Genomic DNA, 23,020 nt, shown 5'->3' with positions numbered 1-23,020 from the left:
TCCGTGTGCGTGCACACCCCCTTTTCAAGTGTCAGCCGCTGCTGCTCTGCCAGGTTCAGGGGGGAGTCGGGTCAAGAGGAGAAACGGAGATGAAGAGATGAAAAAGAGAGAGCGACGAGGAAAGGGAGCGGGGACAGAGAAGGTTGAGAGAGGCTAAGAGAGGGAGTGAAATACTTCTAACTCACAGAGACAAGCTGCGTTTCCGTGGCAACGTTGGTTGCCATCGTAACAGTCCCGCTAAGGATGCCATTAGTCGGGAACAAAAAGAGAATGCCACTCGCCACTTGTATGGAGCACACAGAGAGAAAACACAATGCCACACACAAAAACACAACAGTCTCCTTCATTTATACATCCTACTACACTAACACTCACAGGCGTTTAAGAGATACACAGACACACACACATATGCACCCACCCACACAGCACTCTATTCCCCCCTATTCAACTCACAACTCAGCACACGTACTGCTGCCACTTCCCCGCTGCCCACACAGGAGCTCGAACAAACGCAGACATATACTAATCTTCCTCACACCTGCAATCAGTCCTACTGGGGCTCCTATAGAATCAGAGCACCAAATCATTTCACACTTTGAGCTGAACAGCTGCACTTGATGCCATCAAGAAGTTCTGGGGCGCAGCCTCCATATTCTGCACCACAGACTCGTTCGAAACAGCACAAAGGTGCATTTGCCACACATTCAGCCTTCAACTGGTTGGCTTCTGAAAAGAAACACGAGAGCAGGAGACTACATTTGCAGATCACCAGCATACCAAACAGAGCAGGGAAGGTCAGAGCAGCAGCACTAAGATTGCAGAGGTAAACCATTCCTTCCCTTTCAGAAGACGTGTTGATAGTTTGTTGCAGAGGATGCCATGAAAGACGAGCTTTCTACCAATGCACATACACTGTTCATTTAACGCAACGTCTGCCAAGTCAAAGTTTTCATTTTTCTGATACAAAAACACAAAACAGGCCACCGTACTCCAGCAGCTTGTCAGCTTGTCTGGCAGTGCTAGAAAAAATTCTAACTGATAGAAGTCAAGAAATTAGAGTCAGCTGCTGAGGACTGTGATGTGCACAACTCTCCAAGTTCTGATACCAGGCAGCATGTTGATGTAACTGTAGGCAGGGGCCATGTTGCTCACTCTCCGCTTTGCTCCGGGGTATCAGAGAAAGTAACCTAGTTTCCACAGCAGGGCCGAGAAGCCGAACGGGCCGTGTTCATGATCTACTTCATGTCATGGAAATTTCATTTTAGAATAAAGCGTGATCTGTTTTCTCCCTCGTTGCCAAAAGAGATCAAACAAACAAACATTGAGAAAAAATTAATTCATGGCAAGTGCTTTTAAAGTAATGGCATGGACGTACGATCATTTACGAGAGTATTCTGAAATGAAATCCCTCCTCCTGTAAAGCTTGCTCTGCGATTACATTTACATAAAATCCTCTGCCCTACGCATCTATGATGGAAAAGTAGGTCCTACATTCTGAATTGGGGTGAAAATGTACTTCATCTGTATGACCATGCTATAAGATCTTCTGATGTGGGTTTAATACATTTACTTTTGTTATTTTGAGAATCCTGCTGTTGATATGAGTCAGTACGGGAAGCAGCATATTCGCAACCTTTGGCGCTGCTCCGGGGCATGTTCGATGCTGTTTCTCTCCACAAGAGAACAGAATGCTGTTCCCATGTAGAGATGTACGGCTACGAAACCGTTCACAGCCATTCAGGTGCTGTGCAATGCACAGGTTGAAAAAGTCTGCAAATCTCTAGGCAAATCAATAAGAACTGACTGGAACAAGCACCCATTATGCCCAATTAATGACACAAGACTGGAGTTGGAAGATTTAGTTTCAAACATTTCCAAAATCATGTTTGCGTAGAACATGTGGCTACTATTAAGAGTACATGGGACTGCTGGGAAAAATGCTTTGTGGATTGATTCATCTGGAGTCGTTTTGTTTGGGATGGACATGCAGCACTCTGCACTCTGTAAAAAGGTCACTGCATGCAAATATGAAAATTTCATCCCAGCAGTGGGAGGACCTTCGTGATCTGTGGCTGCCTTCCTGCATCTGTTGCGAGGTCGTTGTTTGTTTGTTTTTTGTGTCTCGGAAGAAGAATTCAGAATTCTTCCTGAATATGAAAATGATCTGACCTGCAGTTGAACGTGTGTAAGTTCAAACCAACAGTTTCCGTTTTTTTTCTCCCAGAAAAGTGAACGACTTGCCTGTGTGGTATCAGCTTCGGTGGCACCACACTTTTCCTTGTATCAAAAATGAACGTTTAGTGCTAATTCATAACCATTTCATTGAGAAAACCATCATTTCTGAAGACATGGAAAGATGCAGCCGGGGCATTTTCTCACTACACTCCGCATTGCTGTGTAAGCTGTAAGTGTGAGATGAGGGTCTTACAGCGTTTCTGTACTTTTCTTTTTGAGCTCCAGATTTTATAACTCCATCCGTCATGAGCACAAACACTCGTGCTTGGCACTGTTACGGTACCACATACCAAATCAGCAAGAAGATGTGTAGGAGAGAGTATTCTAAGAAAGAATAATCTTCTTGATAACAGAAACACCTGCAGGATGTCACACAGAGGAGAGTGATACTTGTGCTCCGAGGCAGCTGAGTGGTTAATCAGCCTCCCTAGAAACCGCGTTATGTCCGTTCAATGACCTTGGCTGAAATCCTGCCACAGTATTTCTTTTTCACCAACTCTTGTTTGCTTTTAAGTGGTTAAATAATCAAATCACTGACTGGATATTCATGTTGGGATTGAAAATGTTCAGCATGTACAACACATTATGCAGTCGGCACAACTTTAAAGTGACTAAATCCCAAACAGAGACACCCGCGAAGAAGACAGGGCAACTCTGAGTTCCTCTCTTTCTTTGTCTTTTTTTTTTATAAAAGTTTAAATATGATTTAACAGCGTTTTAACCAAATATCACCACCTAAAAAGTGAGCTCAACATGTATCTGTTGCCAGCGACAACATACTGCATGCAAAGTTTGGCAAATATTCTATCGTGTATATCATACTTTTTGTGCTTTGCTCGGTCACACAACAACCGAGGTGTATGGCTGCAGTTCTGCACCCACGAGGTGAAATTGTTTTTCCCAGTGTGGTCATATCTCAGCAGGATATCGGCTCCCATCAAAGAGTGCGACTCCTTCCGTGCTCTCCTCTGCTCGTTGAGATTTTTTAGTGCCCTGATAAACACAGATTTACACCTTTTTTTTCTTTTTTTTTTTTTATCTCTCGAGAAACAAGATTCTTTTTTCTCTTATCGAAATCAGCCACACACAATTCAGGGGGTTTGACAGAAGTAATTTAGGGATGCAGAAAACTACTCCCGGGGGCAAAATGGAAATTTTCTTACAGCGATCTTCGTGTATCATACCGATCGTGATGGATATTTCTTTATACTTTGGTATACCCTGCAATGATGTATGTCTAAAGTATCTCATTGAAACTGTTTGACTTATTTAGTGTAGTCACGTGATTCACGCAGTGCAAAAAGCGAGCTCTAATGATTCAAGGGCATACGAGTGTGCTGCTGTTTTTTGGACACCTTACTGAGATAAAACTTAACCTGCACAATGTTGCAGAATCAAACGGATCGGGTACAGTGCGATGCGCCGCTCGCTTCACGTAGGAGCTGCAATCAGAAACAGGCTTCATGATATTCCTGTTGCATGCATGCCCAACAGAAGTAAACATCAGTTGCTGTAAAAGCACGAGTTGTGCCTCTGTGGAAGGTAAACAGAAAATGTAAACTCGACCGAGGGCCTGATGAGTCCCTCCAGTAAAAGCACAGCTGAAATACTGGACGCTTGCACGAGCGCAGTTAATGTCCTCTGATCCGCGGCTGTGTTTATTAGCTTATTGCATTGTTTGAAAGCCCCCCATCAACACCCCGCTGTCTCGTGCCAATAAAAGTCTGTTTAGCCAGTTTGACTTTGCTCGTGCAAATTATTCTTTCATGGAGAAAAGCGGAAAGAAGAATAAATGCAAATAATTAAATGACCAGTGAGGGTTTCACAGATAATGATGCAGATGACTAATGGAGATAACGGGATGATACGAGAAACATTGCGAGGCCCAATTTAGACATTTTTTAAATATTTGCAGCAGTTTAATGGGGATATTTTTGCGTTAAAATAATTTCTAACCACTTTTTTTTCTTTTTTTTCCAGCAATTAACATGACTTTAGGCACAGCAAGGTCTCTCCACTGGATTGTACAGCTATGTAGCTCTGTCTAATGTCTCAACAAATATTCAATACAAAGGCATGATCTTTGTTCTAGGATTTGCGTTGTCCAGAGAATGTATGATACTGACAATGATTCCCAGATATTTTTTATAAAGGGACATTTAGGCCAAAATGTACACTTATTCTACAGTAACATCAAATGGATTGAGATATATTAGATAGGTAGAAAACACATATATAGAGAGAGCGAATTCATGCTTCAGTCTGGTGATCCCTGACTTTTTCAAATACTGAAATTCCTTCTTTGTGACGCTTTGTGTTTACTCCCTTCATTAGTTCGTCTAAATTCTTCTGTTCCCATCCAGCTGCCTCCTGGTTTGTTGTGCATTTGGGTCTTCACATCCTCACCACCTCATGCCAAGTCCAAATCAGTTAATGTTAGCATGTTATCTCAAAGCGCCACCGTGCGAAGGCTGCAGACTCTCGGGTCCCGTTTCTGGGAGTGTAATTCAGACATTTATTCACGTCTAATGACTTCCTGGTTCGAACCTTATTTTGCAGAGCAATTTAAATCAACTGGACACAGATAATGCAAAAGGATATTATTTGTAATTTCCTTTGTGTCACTTTGGTTTATTGTTCAGCGATAACCATGAGCACAGTGGCCCAGTGCATTAAGGAAATGGGACGACGTAGTAGCTGTGAGAATAAGATAAGCAGACAAATAGAGACAAACTCTTAAGAGCTGTGCTGCACGCTGCCCACTGCAGGGCGCATCATGAGCTTTGTTTGGCTCAGTTGGCGCTGCAACAGTAAAATAACAGCTGGAGGTTGTCAACTCATACATGTGTGTGTCATAAGCTCCGTTGTCTGTGCTGTTTTTGTGGCTGAAATAGTTAAAGGTTAAGTGAAGTGTGGCACTGGGGTGTGATTAAAGTAGACGGAGGCTGAGGGGGTTGGCTGGAACTGTCTTTACACAAATGAGTGCAATTAAAGGATGGGGCTGATTTACTTTAAAGAAAATCATTATTTTTACTATATTTGCTTTCAATGGCAGACGTGAGTGCGAACATTTTAACATTTCAGAGTCTGCAAAAGTACTGTAGGCCAGTCAATCAGTTCTGCAGTGTACAAATGTTGAAATACAGAGATATCACTGCAACCATGAGGATAATAAGTCGCAGTAGAGGTTTGTACTGCACTGAAAGTCCCTCTAGAGTAAGCAACATGCATGTTAGAGGTGTACTTTTGTGTTCCTCAGCGTTGTCTGTTTGTCACGTCTGACTCATGAAGCATATCTGCGTATCTCTAAATGTGTTTGCATGGACGCTGGAGGCTGGGCAGCCCGCCGGTCGCTGTGCGAGCACCAACTGCAGGGTTGTGGGTAAATGCAGACAGGCAGAGGTAGTGAAGACTCAAAAGGAGGCGGTGTTTGCTGTAATTTAGGAGAACAAGTGAGGGGAGGGGCAACATTTACATTCATCACAGGAGCTCGTTTCGCCTCAACTCATATGACATCACAAAGGGAGGAGAGTAGGGAAGCGCCAGGGCAGCTGAGAAGGAATCAAATAAGAATTCAGGGAGAGATGTAACGAGACAGAATGGGGTTGAGCAAAGAGATCTTTCTTATGCTTCTTGTTTGTTTTTGTTTTTTTACCTAAGAGAATGGTTTTCTGCAAGAATCTATAAATGCAAAGTGCTTGATTTTCAACCGTGAGCACACATGATATTTTTGAGTGTCAAACTGCTGTTTTAATTGCAATTATACCGAATATAAACGACAAATTCAGTTTCTAAATAATGTTCCATCTAAAACTCAAGAATAAAGACCAAGCTTTGCATTTGAGCTGCATTCCTCTATTTCAGGGTTCAGATTACAGGAAACATGTAGAAAGGGGAGGTGGAGTTCACGAAAGTGTTGGCATGGAAGCCTGTGTGTGACCGCACTCGACACAGAGGGTGTCCAGACTGAATCATTTTTATACTGCGGGTCAGCGGGAGCACATCTGAACATATTTGTCCGACGTATAGGCAGCTGTGTGCATCTCGGTGTGTGTGCGCGTGTGTTGCTGCCGTGCGTGTGTCACAGCATGTGGCTCCGACGAGGGGCCAGCTTGGCTGAGCACCGGTGAGTAATTGAGTAAGCACATCGTGGTCTCGCGGCTATCTTCGCCCACATCCCCGCCTCTTTCTCCATCCCTTCTTTGCACGCCCGCCCTTCATCTCTCTGTCTCGCCTTCACTTTTTTTCACCCCTCCACATGAATATCATCTCGCTTTTGTCTCTGCCTTCTTATCCAGTTATTTTTTTTTATTTTGATATATTGATACAGGGTTAATAATGGTTCCTTATCACAGGGGGAGTAGGGCAGAGGATACACAGCAGGGGAGAGCACAAAAAAAACTAGACATGAGCTCTGAAAACCTCCAGCAGAATCTTCTATATAAATACTTGCTGATTGATCCTGACACACAGTATATTGTAGTAACGGCGTTGTTTTTTTCCAACCCGCCTCTTGTTTACATAGTGGCATTATTAGCTAGGTTATCCACATCTGTCCCGTGGTGACTTCTTTTGGTTTTTTTTGCCATTATGCCCTGAATTTTCACAGTATCAAAACATGTGTTTGGTCTCCTTTGCTCCTCCAAATAACTCCAAATAGGACAGTCTTGCTGGAAAATGTGGAGGATTTCTGCACTGACAAGACCAGACAAGCTGCATGACTCACACAGAGTGATCCTCCTGCCTTAAACCGTACCTCTCCATCTGCAAGCTGCGCACCAAGTGACGAATGAACACAACTCAAGTCTCACTGAGCAGCCCCCCCCCCCCCCACCCCCCCCCCCCCCCACCCAGAGTGTCATGTTCAGCAGCAGCTTGCTTTGTACAGAAACAGACACAACATTTTATTCTGGTGAAAACGACTGGTCTCCAAAAATGTTTAGGTGGGTGGCAAGTGTCACAGTCATATCCATGTAAATGCCAGGATGCAGGTTCTCCCAGCCGAACACTGTGTGGTAACAAGATAAGCAACGTTGCTTTACTTGTCAGAGGTTTTTGATGTTATCGCTGGTAAGAGCACAGCTATTTCTATTTCCATATGGTAATTACTAATAACTCTACAGTTTTAAAGATATGCTCCACAACAAACCAGCGCTAAAAGCCCTGTTACAAGAGCCTTTGCATCAAAATTTGAATTACTGAGGATGAAGAACCATGAAATGTACTGGGCTACGGGTATTTCAAAAGCAATTTACGATGACTGAATGATTGGATATGTGGGTACAATAAAAAGACTTTTAGCAAAAATCAAGACACGACCTCCGTTTCAGTCTTTCTTAACAGAAATATTACAAAGAGAGAAAGAAAAACTGGGCCGAGTCGTACAAACTACAAAAATCCAGTGCAAAAGCTGCCAGAGAATCTCACGTGTTTACGGTGAACATACTAATCCAGTAAAATGAAAACAGCAAGTTTTCGCCGTGCTGAAATGCTACTCTCGTCACCTGTCGTCGGCACTCTGATCTACACTTGCTTACAGTGAGGGACGCAGCAAAATGTCGCCCGACTGTTTGCTCACAGGAACACAGTGGGTGTTGTTGGGGCTGAATCTGTCGCAGCTCGTTAGCAGCACTCTCACCACCCGTCAGCGGGAACAAGAGCGGCAGAAGAGGTTTAGAAGTGGACAGACGTAAATAGTTGGAGGGGGGAACGCTTGTGTTAAAGGTTAAAGAGGAGGTAAGTGCGCTCTTCGTCTCTCCTGGTAAACCTGTGGGGGCGTAATTAATTTGTCCTATATTTTTACTTTCATTCTCTTCTCTGCTGTCCAGATAAACCGACTCATCTCAGCTCATATGCAAAGGTTGGCGTCCATTCCCTCTCTGCAAAATCAGTGCAGGCACAGGCAAATATAAGGCTAATAAGGGGTTCTGGCTAAGGGTTGGTGTAGGGCCCATGAGGGAATAAGAGAAAGGTGAGGTCAGAGAGGAGTGGGAAGGGGGGAGGAATGCTTGTGTAATAATGGCAGTGATGGTTATACTGGGAGAAGTGGGTGAAGTAAGGGCTAGCTGTGTAAAGTTGGAGCATGCAGGGATGGGTTGCATGTTGTGGATATTTAAAGGGATAGTTCGCCTCTTTTGACATGAAGCTGTATGACATCCCATACTAGCAATATCGTGCATGAACATTGACTTACCCCCTGCTGCATAATGTGAGCAGAGTTCCGGCCTTGTTTTGGCGTTGGGGTTGCAAAACTAAAGCGTTTTGCTTCTCAAAGCAATATGCGTTCAAAAGAGTAATACATTTGCATCACAAAATCGTTCTCCAGGAAAAAGTCAGACCTCACAATCGCTTGGCGCTATTTTCTCTCCCTTCATTTCACTGCGTGCTGTGTAGACCGTGCAGACCGAAGTGCAGACCGAGCAGTCCCCTGCTTCCGAGCAGTAAACAACGTAACAGGCGTAGCTGTCGGCAGGCGGCAGCACGCAGCGATACGAAGGGAGAGAAAATAGCGCCAAGCGATTGTGAGGTCTGACTTTTTCCTGGAGAACGATTTTGTGATGCAAATGTATTACTCTTTTGAACGCATATTGTTTTGAGATGCAAAACGCTTTATTTTTTAAACCCCAGCCAACTAGCCGGACTACCTTCGTCAACGCCAAAACGAGGCCGGAACTCGGCTCATAGGACGCAGCACGGGGTAAAAAATGTTCATGCACGATATTGCTGATATGGGATGTCATACATCTTTATGTCAAAAGAGGCGAACTATCCCTTTAACACAGTAGTCTCGACAGATTCTGGTAAATTCCACTAACCTTTACAGGGATCTAAGCAGAGAAACGCAGAAATGGAAGTCGCGTGAGGGGAATGAGGAGGTGGCGGAGAAGGCACCCAGGACAAGTAGCGAGGAGTGCGGACCTTTGAGTCTGCTGTAAATTTTTCTATCAGCCTCAGGATTGAACCATGAGTGCATGGGAGAGCCACCCCCCACGGAACAGATTGGAAAAAGTAAGGAAAGATTCGGAAAAAGGAGAGAAGACGTTAAAAGCAAAGGACTGGCAAACGGAGGGAGAAACTATCAACAAATTCTTACAATAAAGCCTTTTGCAAGAGCCGGTATCACATGTTAAATAATCTTCCTCGGGGGAGCGTGCGGAGTTATGAAGCAGGAACATTACAGAAAAAAATGCTCCCACTCCATTTATTCACGACTTTTAGACAAGAGGGTAACAACGAAGTGACACGAAATGCCGATCGAGCAACGTTTTGGTCTGTCCAAAATATAATGGCAAATAAATCAACTATTACGACACACCCTCAATTTACGGTGTCTATCAGTTTTTCCATCTGTTCACGTCCAGCTCTCTCTTCCTCCCAAAGGCCATTTCAAATAGATGTCTTCCCTGGCTTTAATTATCATGTTTGAAAACGAACCACAAATTCTCAATAGGATTCAAATCAGTTGCAGGAGGTGCGCAGGAAGGAGCCGGGTCATTGTAGCGTCGAGCTTTGAGGCCCTTTCTGGCAAGACAAGCAGTGGAGTACTTCAATGCGTGCGAAGGAGCATTGCCCGCCCGGCATGCGAATTCATGAAAGCTGTGAGCTGCTTCCTGTACCGCTGCTTAAGGAAAGTGTCTTCCACTGGCAGCAGGTTCGGGAGCCATAAAACCTTTGTAATCTATCCTTTGCTTGTATTTCTTGGCCTAATCCTGACGTGCCAACTTGGAATCTTATTCAGTGCTGGCTGTGTTTCAGTGTCTTTTTTTTATAATGACCATGCCCTTTTCACGTGGTCTTGATTAATTTCTCTTCAGAATTCTCCTCTTAGGTTGTGGATCTGGAATACGGTGGATAATTAGCTGGTAACTTCATATTTTAACTTTTCTCAGGTCTCCACACACTTCTTGCAACCCCGCTGACTATTTTCAACCAACAATTTCATTGCTCACCTCTGGAAAAGCTCAGCCTCTCAAAACTGCATGCATCTGTCTCTTTATGCATTAAACACCGAAGCCGAATCCTTCCTTGTGACACAAATACAAATCACCTGAAAGATCTTTAAATCCAATAAATATTCAAGTTGATATGGTTTCGCATGGAAATAATGGTGCGGTCAGAATAATCATGTGCCTAATAACTGTGCATGCTGTGTAGTCCCACGCTAAGCAAAGGCAGGAGGAAAAGCAAAAGGAGGTGAGATGGAGAGGGGGAAAGCGAGGCAGCTCAGGGAGGGCGAGGTGCAGAAGCGAAAGTTATAGAGTGAGTTAAATGGCCGGGGTAAATTGAGACCAACAGGGTTGGAAAATAGGACACATAAATTTAGGCCTCTACATTTTTCTCTACCTCTTCGTATTTCTCCCCCTCTCTCCGCAGAGAAGGGGAACACACACACACAGAGAGGGCTGTCACATTTTCCAAACCAGGACAATGAGAAGGTAAGAGCGCACTGCTAATGGGACATTTCTATCCCCAGAAATCAAGCTTCTTTCTACTGATTCGGGTGTTTGCTTCTGAACCTACAGTCGGTCCCTTTGGGCGGGGAAAGTGGTGCCGCCCCTAATGTTGGGGGATTTAAATCAGTTTTTGAATAAATAAATGGAGTAAAATCTAATGGAAATCGTCTGTTTGCTTTGTTTTGCCTGTTCACTTAATTGTGTGTTCATGATTAAAATCAGGAACATATCTAGTATTGCAGGACGTATCAGAAAGCTGTTACAAGGGGGTTACGCTGTTTTACCGGACACAAAACCTGTGAATGAACTAATCAATTAAAGAGAGGGATTTTCTCTAGAGGGAAGAAAAAGGAAGAGAAGAATGGCACAAAGAAAGAGGCGCTGAGAGACATGAGGCAGAGAAACACTCACTTTTAACTCTCTTATCGTTTACAAATGCTCCTAATTGTGTCTATGTTTTAGCAAGGACGTGGTGCTGCCAAGCTGAACAGCACATTACATTAATAGAGCACTGGAACTTAGTGATTACTACAACAATAGGTGCTATTGTAGGATATTAATTGGGAATATAAATGCAGACACATTTATGTTCAACCCACTGGACTAAAACCTCAAGAGGACATGGGCAGCATTTTCCAAAGAGGAAATATTGCCCACAGAAGTAGAGTTTTTTGTTGACCAAAAAATAAAAAGAAATACTCCCCTTAACTATAGGGTAAAACACTGAGGACAAGGACAACATGTTTCTGTAGAAAATGAGGTATGGACATTAATTGCTCCACTGATTGAACCCCTGTACTGTGATTAAATGGTTCGACTGGCTTACACACCCCCCCCCCCATGCACAATAATTATCTACGAACACAGTTCAACACCAGCTCTACACTGTCATCGAGCCCGTTTCCTCTGAAGAATTAGCACACGCGTGCATTCACAAACACACACGCATGTGCACACGCAGGGGGCGGCTGCGCTCAGGCACAAAATCGCTCTCTTTCTTCTCACAAAGGCCTTGGACACCCACAGGCAAACGACCACATTTGAAACGATGAAAAGCCTGAATTATTTGGGCAAAAGTTAATTGATCGCGTCCTGCTGGCTTTTTCCTGGAGAAGCCTGCCAGCAGCACAAAAGATGTCAGATTTCCGTGTTTGTGTGTGAAAGGTGCCTGGGTGCACGCGCTTCTTGGGTGTGTGATGGTGATGTTGCAACTGCACTTCGCTGTGGATGTAGTTTCGAGTTTCTCCCAGCAAGTGTTGAATGTCTTTACATTCTCAAACCTTGAAACACAGCCTACCGTACATTTAGTAAAACACATATGTGTGGGCGTGTGCCGCCCTGCAAATGTGCAAATGTTATTCATATTTTATTACAGTTTCCCTCAGGTCATCTGAGTTGGATGAGTTTCTTTTTTTTCATTAATTGCTGATGATTTCACATTTAAATCCTGTACACAAATGGATGTTATCCATCTCCTAATCTGCAGCAGCAGCCTCCTTTCACAGATTAGCTTTCTGTACTCATTGTGCAGTGGCCCCGGGGTGATCAACGACAACTGCAGCTATTTGTACCACTACAAAGCCATACCTTCTAGACAAGCAGGGGAAAATAGCTTACCATGTCTTGATATTAGGAGAATTAGCCAAAGCTTTAGATCATACTGATTACTGCAGTCCAACAGACACTGGGAGCGACAGCAAGCAGGGTGGTGCTGGAAACCGCTACTGAGAAAAGACTGGCAACCACATCCGTGTTGGCTAGGTAACGAATCACACAAGAACACACACACAGATGCCCAAGGACCCACACACACTAAACTGTTGGATGGGTTCCTCTGCCTTCTCCATCTTTTCCTCCTCCTCCATCTTATCCTGTCTTTCACAGCGCACTCTCCGTTTTTAAACGCTCCTCCATTTAGGTTGTGACTTCCAAAGCAAGGAGGCAACTTCTGTTTTTTAAGAATCATCAGCTGAGGATAGATGGCAATACACCTGCTGTGAACGCAGGCTCTATGTCCCTCAGCCTTCCCCTCTCTCCTTCTCTCTTCTCAGTCATGCGGCCATGCACTCAGTGCATTCATCCTCTTACTTACCGCCCAACACTCCCTCACTGATCTTATTCATTGATATAGATGCGAGTGCCCTTTGCCTCCATCCATCTCTCTCCCTTCCCCTCCTCCCCCTTCTTCTTCATTTCTTGTTAATACTGGAACTGCCTGGCTTCCTCCTTCTATCCCTTCCATCTATTCAAAGGGGACATTTGAAAAAGAAAATCACTTTTTCGTTTGGATGTCTGAAGTCACTGCCAACTCCAAACCTCAGAACAAGCACGACCATGACTCTTTGTTTGGGGCCACCCGAGGCCTGGAAATATGTCCTTCCTTGGGCTGTTCAGATTTGCAGAGGACTTCTCTATCACACTTTCAGCTCAGAGTAGAGTTACCCAACTCTTTCATCTTTATCTACACCCAACTTCAAGTTCAGCATGATGCATTCACTGTACGTCTAAAGCGGGGAAATGGAATTCTTGCTGAGGAATGTGCTAATAATGCTCTACCAGCACATTGCTTAATGTTTTATATCCAAACTAGGAAACACGACTTCTAACTGGCGTTCTATACATTTTTACCAAGCGGAAGATGAAAATTCTGATTCCCAATTTGTCTCTGAATGCACCACCCTCACCCCTAAAAAACAAACTCCAGTTAAAAGTAACCCATATTAGCAATAGTTCATAAGCAAAAGACTGAAACAAAACAGAGAAATAGAGTAACAGTGAAGCCCTGAGTTCATTGAGCAAACATGTGACGAAGAAATAGGGGGATTTTTTTTTTAATGGAATGTCAACCTGCCATCCAGCTGGTACCTGACTTCAGCTTTCCGACTTGTGGAATGGTGTTTTAGCTATGTGAGCTAGTTCAACACAAGATTAGTGGTAAATTCTGCCTAGAAAGAGTGACCAGTAACAAAAGTCCATGGTTGTACTACAAAACAAAGGGAAATGTAAGTAAAGTATAAGTTTATTGTATGTAGTCTGAGCTCAGTTTGATGTGTGTGCTAGTGTGAGCTCCCAGGTTTGGGAACGAACGCTCTCTTATATAATATGAAAGTATTTCAAGGGTTAATGAGGGTCATTTGTGTCCAAATTATGTTTGCAGAGTAGCTCGAAGCTTTGGGACAAGTTTCAAATAAAAGACCCTGCAGAAACGGGGTGGGTACAGTGAAAAGAGATTAAAATTCATGGTTCAAAAAGGAATTGTTGTACTATACTCTGCGGTATTTTTGACAAAACCGTGTCAGGTCAGAGACATTTCATTAAGACTTGAGGAAATCATGTTAGATTGTGAAAATGTGCATAATATGTTGTTAACTCATGCACTTTCAAGCTTATACGAGTTAATCTTCTCCACAGAAAGTTCATTCACATTTCCCACCAGCAAGCTGCATTCAGACATGTGATGGATGTAGTAGTTGTAGTCAGACTTTTTAATCGCTAAGCCACTGCTGCAGTTCTGCTCCATCCCCTGGAGGAAATTGTCTAAAATATCTAGCTTTGTTCTTCTTACAAACGTCAGAAGACTCAGAGTTAATAAAGCTGATTGAGAAATGGATGTGCTGGACACTTAGAACTTTGTAAGTGTTGTTTTACGTCAGTGAAACTGTAGAGACTGCATCTCTTACGGGCACCTAATGCTGTGCTTATCTTTGTGTTTTAACACGTACCGAGAAAGACTCGATACTTAGGAGACCAGAAAAATAGTATTCCAATCATCCGATCCGACCTCACTCTTCCAGCAGCACTACAGTAGAGCACTCCAGAGGGTATATTTTATGGAATTATCTTATTCAAGTCCTCCAAATTCTTCCCCTTTTAAGCCCTAACTAGAAATCCAAACGTTGTATTCTCCGCCTTCTGTGTCGCTGCCTGTTATAATTTTTTCTTGGATGTGTAATGAAAAAGGAGGGGCTGTCTTGTCAACTGTAATAGCAGCATTTGGCCTTCACTCTTGACGGGTGCGCGCACTTGTGTGTGTTTGTGTGTGTGTGAGATGGTGCAAGGCTACAAGATAAACACCTCATATTGCAATCCCCATTTCCCATCCTTTGTCAGTCCATTTCCTTGAGACGATCGCTCAGGAAAAAAATAAAAATACTGCAGCAGTCCATTTTTTCTTAAACTCCACTCCAACTCTCCCCCTCGTTCTGTCTTCCACACCTACTCTCTTTCGCTTTTTCTCAATCTGTACTGTCCATTTGAAGGAAAAGTATTCTCTATGTTTGTCTCACTCCTCTATTCATCTCAAAGCCTCTACTTCTCACTTTCAAAGACATTCCTTCTCCATCCCCTCTTTCCTCCCAGTTTGATTATTGTCAAACTGGCTGCTCCACAGGAGGCCCCATTCAGAACCTCACCTGATCTGACCAAAACTAATAAACCAAGTGCGGCCTCTCCTCTCAAAGCTGCTTTCACTCGAAGCACAATTCTTTTCCGCCCAATATCACTCTCTTCTCTCTATCTTAATCACTCCACTTAACCGCAAGTCTCTTTCTCTCCCCTTTCTCTGATCCTTCTCTATGGTATTTTTGCCACTCCATTGTCTCAGTCCATTAGGCAGACACGAATCCGTTTGCAGGCTGAGAGCCTTAACACAACCCTGTTCCTCTCTCCAGGGTGCAGCCAGGAGGAAGCTCTCGGGAGAGGCAAACTCTGGCTTGTGGCTTGGGGAATCTATTTAAACCTTTGCCACAAAAGGCTGCCCTTTCCTGTTGCCTGCTGCACTCGGGGCACGTGTGCTTAATAAATAATACTGTCCCTGCACACACAAACACACAAGCAGGCCCACGTACGTATCTCTCGACTCCCAGCTGCTGCCTTCCTCCTCCCACTTGCCTGCATTTTTTGATGCTGTAAAACACAAGCATCCATTCTAAAGCAGAATGCAGACCAAATGCTCTAGGAGGGTAGGTGTGCTTCAGAGGATCTATATGTTTTTAACAGTGTTCGGGGGTTGGAGGTTAAAGGTATATGAGTTTGCAACACAAGGATGGAGCAAACAGGAAACTCAGAAGGTCTCTCTGCGGATGAGGGATTGTACTGCAAGCAGATGTGTGCTGTGCATGGAAAAAATTAATTTTTAAAGTGGAGTGGATGGTTTTCTGCCATTTCTCCTCTTAGAGTTGTAATGAGAAGAAACAGAAAGAAGAGCTTCATATGTGGCCGCTGGTCTTGCCATGTCACTGCAGCTCATGTCTCTGCCGGTACAAAGACTTGTTGACACCGGCGGGTCGGCAGACGAACGCAAAGATGACAGCACGGAAACAAGGATAGCAGAGAAAAGCCTGAGACTATGTGGTGGTACTCACTTGACTGTGGGAGTGCCTGATGCCTGCAGGGATGCAACACTGGTAATTCGAAAGGCTTGTGGCAATGCCGCTATGAGCAATGTAAGCGAAGCAACACGCACACAATTCAGTTTGACAACACATGATATCACCTCATTTAAAGTAAATGAGAAGCAGGACTGCACGCGTTAGTTCTGCCTGAAGCCCTGAATCGCACAAATTCATGCAAATTATCAAGGGTGGCGGAAACTGTTATAAGTGTCTCTGTCAAGTTTTCACTTTCTCTGCATGGACAGATAACTCTCCTTGGACTGCTTATTTTTCAGATCAGTTAGATTTATGCTCAAAGTATCAATTGAATGAGCTGATTTTAGGTCCAAACCCAGATCCCAGGAAGACACAGATAAAGCAGCAGCAGGTTGCTTTATCCCATTAGGCGAGGCCCAGTAGATAGGCAGGGATCTAACTCTCCGTCCTGGTGCCGTCTCCAGCTGATGCAGTCACTGGCATCAGCCCGGTTGACAGTTTGTCTTTCAAGTGACGCACCCCAGCTTACACTGCCTGTCTGCTTCTCGGCGCACGGTGTTAATGGGCAACTGTACGGTCATACGGGAGGAGTTGAGAAACACCCCCCTGCAGTCAAACCGCTGAATTTGATTTTTATTTTTTGTTTGTTTTCAGTTTCATTTTTATGTATAAGGGGACCACTTTCGCACTTAAGAGTGCATCAAAACAAGCGCTCCTGTTTGTTATACTCTCTTTTGTTGCCATCACTGTAAAGAGGAGGCATGCTGAATCTAACAAAGGTCAGGAACACAGTTATATCCCACTAAAGTTGACATAATGTCAAAAGGATTTTTACAAGCAATAGTTCCACTTTTGTCGATTGAAAAGAACATTTCGTAGCAAACTGGAGCCAGTTAAAGTAAAACTTATCTGAGATTTAAGGTTAAAGGATTTCTCACCTTTGTTGGGTATTGGATACCCAATGAGACCATAAATAAAAATGGAAAGTGTAAGTGTTGTTTTGTTATCACAGAAATCACAGCTAATAGTAGGACTCGCCATTCATCATTGCTGTCCAACAATTTCCATTCACTGTCTCTAATATAAGGGCCCTCTTAATCTTCGACTGCTTAAAGCACTGACGCGTACCTCCTCACTCAGTTACTGTAAACTTTTGTTTTTTTACAAAACCTTTGATCTTGGGCACAAGTGTCCTACCTTGGCAGCCATGATCATGGAAGAGCCCCCACGCACTCCGAGGATAGGGATATGGGTTTGGGCTGAAATGAAGTCCAGGATCTGTGCAATGGCCTCCTGATCAGTGTCATCTCCAAACACCACGCCCTGCAGCCAGTGCTCGGTCATTAGGTCACAGATGCTCTTGATGATGCTTTTAGGGTCAGTCTCATTCATGGTCAGCACTTCCACATTGGGTGCGATGTGAAGGAAGTCCTCCTTCTCTCGTGCCCCTGCCAGCGCCACCTCGCTTGAGTTGCCCACCAAGACAACGGCGATGCTGAGGCCACGCAAGATGTTGGGCAGGGCCATGTGGTGCGGAGGGGGCTGGGGGATGGGAACGTAGTGGCCACCATGGCCGCCACCGCCTCCCCCGCCCTTCTCTCTCCGTGAGTGGCAGGCCGGGGGTAAGTGGAGAAGGCAGAGCAGCAGAAAAAGAAGGGGCAGGCAGAGAGAGGTGCTTGTGCGGCGGTGAAGTGATGGAGGGAGGGGTGGATGCAGGGTTCGAACTTGTTCTTGCTCCTGAGCAACCAAGTGGGTGAAGAAGCAGGCCCCAGCGTGGCAGCGAGGTGGGGAGGAGCTCCGTCGTCCGCAGACAGGCATGGTGTAGCAGTGGGAGAGTAATACCTGAAAAGATGGATGGAGATAGAAAAGAACAACGAGAGATGCCAAGGGAGAAAATAAACAAAAAGGAGAGAGGAAGGAGATGAAGAGAAGGGAACATGAAATAACATTAAAACACTTATTGAATACCGTGAATTGCAGAGAGGCTACATACATCATATGAATCAGTGTATATCGATGTCAGTTCACAGAAATTGGAGCAGTGAAGGGAGAGGAAGGAGAAGTGGGAAATCTTGCATAAACGGCGGCTTTACACATGCACAGGCGGACACATAAATAGCCTTTAAACACAAGCACAGATACACAGTACAATGGTGTATCATTTATGTTTAATCTTGTACGAATCAATAATTCATGCCGAATGTTATGAAGAAGAAGTTAATCTCATGCATCTCGTGACTTCATAAGTGAGATGCTAGTTTGTTGACGGAAGGAGAGGACGGGAGGATGCAAGGGAAGAAGAAAAGGAGGGAGCAACAGGGAGAAGGGAGGAGGAAAGAACAAAGTCAGTGAAGGCAAATGATAGAAAGGGAAGATTGAGGGAAAGATGGCTCCACAGCAACTCGGGCTGACTGACAAACTGTCTGGAGCGAGATGAGTGACACACCAACCCGAGACGCAGACAAACAGACTGACGCCGAAATTGATTAAATGATTGACGGCAGAAGCGCTCTGGACATCTCACAAAGCTTTGATATGATTCCCGCCCCCCTCATCCAACCCCTATTGGCGTAGTTTACCACTCACAGCCATTTGCTGTCCAGCCCTCCTTCCTTCCTGATCTCTCTGCCCCCCCCCCCAACGTTCTACTTGACCGTATCTTTCTCTCGCTGTCAGACTGACTCCCTCTGCTCTGCTTATTTATAGAGCTTTTCATTAATGGGGATGCAGAAGGGTGGGAGGGCCAGGTGAGCCGGAGAAAAGAGTAAAAGAAAGAGGAAGGAGGAAAATGAGCACGATCCAGAAAAGACAAGAGATGTTGGCGGCAAAACAGCTGGAGACGAGCAAGCAATAAAAGGTTGCTCTCTGAGAAAAATGCTTGTGACCTTTGTCTGTTTACATCTGACTGTGTAGGAGGGCATATGTCCTCCTGGGTTTATCAGCATATAGTCAGAGTAGGCGTAGGTGGGAGAAGTTCACTGTGGGCAGAGTTAGCAGGGATGCTGGGGTTGTAGTTGCTCATAAACTTGAGTGGTGCATTCTGGGTATGTCTCAAACATGACTGTTGCTAACAAGGCAGATGGAAGGTACTATGATGAACAAAAACCCTTAAACAATATCCACATCACAAAACTGACAGTTAATAAGATAGGAAATGACAGAGAGGAGGAAAACACGAGAAAAAGATTGAAAGAGGGATAAAGGGATGTATGATAAGATGACAAAACAACTTCTTTAGGGAAAACTAATTGCTGGAGGTTCGCCAGCTCTAATTACAGGTCCCTGTGTTGATGGTCGATTGCACACCACTCTGCATGAAAGATGGAGAGGTGGGAGGGAACGAAGGAGGGAGGAATGATAAGAAGCACAAAGACACAGAGTGGGAACCAGGGGCTGAGGGAAGGAAACGAGAAGGAGACGAGAGTGTAAACCACAGAAGATAATAGCAAAAGAGGAGAGAAAATCAGAGAGAAGGATGGAGGAAGAGAGGGAGAGCAACAACAAGAAAGAAAGAAAGAAAGAAAGAAAGAAAGAAAGAAAGAAAGAAAGAAAGAAAGAAAGGAGTAGCAAGAGTTATAAAGTGAGACAGAGAGAGGAAGAGATGTCCTCTTTGAATCTGGACTTCTCTGGCAGCACTCTGTTTCCATGGCAACAATTAAAATAGGCCTACATGCGCACATGTACAGACACAGTTGATGGACATAGAGATATACACATACACAGCAGACATTTTGTAATAAGCATTGATCATGTAAATGCAGCAATGTAGTCCAAAGTGTACTCACTCTGCTGTGAACAGTGAAAGAGGGTGTATCTTAACACACAAGTTCCTCTCACACAGAGATGAGCATGGAGACCTCTGACACACACACATATACAAACTTGTCGTTTTTCATCCATACACTAACAGCACATTTGCCACCGTGTTCTGTAGCTTCTCTGCCTCACACACATGCACGCAGCACCCTGCAGCTGCGCACACATACATACACACACCGGCACTCAAAACAGACTCACGCCCCCGGGGTACAGATTATATTAGCCAAACGCACTGTGTAACTTCAATGATCATTCAGAAAGATGAGGCCATTAAAAAGTCTCATAGCAAGTCAAAGTATGTCTCATGAAGAAACACAAAAGGCGTGTAATAAACTGTACATCGCACAAGTGATGTTATGACACTAAATGACCCCATTTCCCCGTCAGCCAGCCCTCGCATCTCACCCACCATTTGTTCCATTACCCACACAGCGCGCATAGCAGCCATATCAGTTACACACACGTGGACTGCAGATGGTCTTTGCCAGATCAAGACCACGGAGGTCCCAATCCCTACACACACTTTTCTGCTTTCTTTTAATAAAAAAGATAAGGGAATGTTTGCTGAATGGAGAAGCATTTCTTACAATGACAAAGTGTGCTTCTATACTCGTTTGATAGCGTGAATACATTCAATTAGATAGGGAAGAAGGAATTTAGAACATAATAGTCAGTCTTCTCGGAGGAAGTGTTTTTACACTATGTCCAATATCACGTCCATTTGTCCGATCTGGTACAACTAGCATCTTTGTTGAGAGGAAAGGGAATATGGAGAGCCACTTTCAAATCAGTCACGAAAACTACAACAGCAACTTCCCTGCCAGAGCTGAGACGAGAAAGAGAAACATGAGGGAACTGTAACCACATTTGACTGGACAGTGGTCACTTTTCACACAACCCAATTCAAAAGCAAAGACAGCCAGCAAAGCGTGGCTCCGTCCTTTGTTAAAACAGAAGCAAGATTTGTTTCAGGATTTTAAAGACAAACATGAAGCAGTATCTGCAATCGAAGCTGTTCCACTATCGAGACACAAAGTCACACGGCGCTGTGATTTCCATGCAGCCATTTTGGAAGAATATGGCAGCATGCAAGTACTTCCCGCTTCAGCTAGATCCCACTGGCGACAGTAGCTATACGACATGTTTGGTCTTTTTCACAGACATGACAGCAAAACAGAAAATACAGAGGTATCAATTTGAAAGAAATATACATTCATTTGCAAGAAAACATCTGTTCAGATTCTATAGAAGTGGGTTTTGAGCTGCTGACTGGACATAGGACATTTTAAAGCACCAGGAAACTTTGAAATATGAGACTTTCCTCCAATCAAATATGTCTCGACTCGACGTTGGCTCATGCTGGCCGAAACAGCCTTTAAGTACGTTTGTAGTATATGAAATCTCTAGTGGTCGTGAGAGTGACTGCATGTAAAGTGTAAAGATTCCGTTTGTGAAAATTACAATGACGTTCGTGCCGTAAAAAGAACACCTTTTTGTACTAACTATGAATGCTTTCTCACCCTAACTCTGTAGGTTTGATTCCTAAACCCTAAACTAGCGATGTCATTGGCATAACCCAGCCAGGAGGTGACAAGTTCTTCTTACATACTCTACAAGCCAAATTAGTGGCAGCATTAAAACTTCCTGCATAATATAGTTCCCTCTCACGCTGTAATTACAATTTAAAGTCGGTTAAGCTGCAGGACTTTCATCCTACAGGGCCAGGATTGAATCTCATGAGAGACCTCTTCTTTTACAGTTTTGGCCCCCACTTGCTGTTTGGTTTGGTTTTATAGAACAAAACCACATGGTTCGGGTAAGGACTAGATCTTTAACGAAGTGGTACCTGTCAAAGTAACATCCTCACAAATGTCTCAGAAATCAGGCATTTACTTTAACTTGTGACTAACTTGCGAATTAATTCATGTCAACATTCAAATGCAAAACCGATTCTTATCAATGCGGCAAGATGAAGGAGATTACATTATTATCTAGTCCCTAACGCCTTCTTACGACCGCCTGTATCTGCTTCTGACCAGATGCCACAGGGCATCAGCCAATTAGGTGGGAAGTCAGTGTCTCCGGTGGTTACACACCCCAGCGAAAAACAAAAGCAGGTACTAAGAGGGCCAAAATGGACACCGAAAGAGAAAATAGTAATTTTACTTAACCTCAAGGCCTGCACGGCTTACTTTGTTGTCACAGGAAGTTGACACAGCAGGGGATGATGTAGATATTACGACACTATAATTACCTTACGTCTCTCTTTTTTTCCCCCATCTGATATAGTTTTACACAACGGGAGGGTTCCAAAGACCAAGCACTGCAAGGCAGGTCATGATGTGGTTCTGCACGAAACAAACACAGACAATGTGCTTAAAAAGCAGCTTTCCTGTCAATCCCAAAGCTGCGTCTGGCTCCGCAGGTGAAAAAACAGGCAGCCTTCTGTTTGAGTTCAGTCTCTGATATATGGGACTCAAGAGCACTCCGTTCCAATCACAACATATTCTGCTCTCATTGTGATTAATCTAACCAGGACACGAGGCATTACTGCCGAGAATGGTTTGTGCGCTTGTGGGCGGCATAAATGTGTGTGTCGTTGATGAATGTGGTTTGAAAGGTTGTGACCGGTGCCAGCAGTGGCTTGCTCGGCCTAATACATTTTTAGAGCTGACATTTATGTTCTCTTGTTCAAATGAAAGCTGGCAGAAAGATGTAGCCTTGGCGGCAATCTTCAGCAACGTGCGCACCTAGATTTGAAACTGATTCAACGGCCGGGGGCATGTGACAAAAATTAAAATGTTTTTTCTGTCTGTGAGGGGCCTTTTTAGGAGAGAAAGCCCGTGCTGCCCGGGGGACGTAGCCAGGCCACAGCGTGGGTCACTGCACGCATACCGCTGAAGGAGGAAATCAGCTGGATCCTAGAGGCACTGCCAAACCTATGATATGTGAGATTACGAGAGAAATGCCCATCTAATGTATGAACTCAAAGTCTTCTGATAAATATTCATGGAAGACTGTCTGTGCAGTCTGCTGTGGAGGTGGAAGGTGGTGTGCGCGTGATTATGTGTTTGGACGTGTGTCTGTACATGGTGTTCTGATGCAGCTGCTCATCACCACCACCAACCCGCCCGTCAACAAAGC

The 23,020-nt window shown here is 44.2% G+C and overlaps 1 protein-coding gene across 4 annotated transcripts in view; it reads right to left on the bottom strand.

Moving 5' to 3' along the window:
* grin2ba (glutamate receptor, ionotropic, N-methyl D-aspartate 2B, genome duplicate a) overlaps positions 1 to 23,020 on the bottom strand; it is a 117,377-nt gene that overhangs the window by 67,432 nt on the left and 26,925 nt on the right. For all 4 annotated transcript variants that reach the window (XM_075453622.1, XM_075453623.1, XM_075453621.1 and 1 more), the window contains exon 4: positions 17,255 to 17,899. In XM_075453622.1, the coding sequence (XP_075309737.1) occupies positions 17,255 to 17,899 (645 nt within the window). The remainder of the gene's footprint in view (positions 1 to 17,254; positions 17,900 to 23,020) is intronic.

This window comes from Odontesthes bonariensis, chromosome 21, assembly GCF_027942865.1.
Source record: "Odontesthes bonariensis isolate fOdoBon6 chromosome 21, fOdoBon6.hap1, whole genome shotgun sequence".
Lineage (NCBI taxonomy): Eukaryota > Metazoa > Chordata > Actinopteri > Atheriniformes > Atherinopsidae > Odontesthes > Odontesthes bonariensis.
Note: the sequence above shows the minus strand (reverse complement) of the source record. Positions and strands in the feature narration are given on the sequence as shown.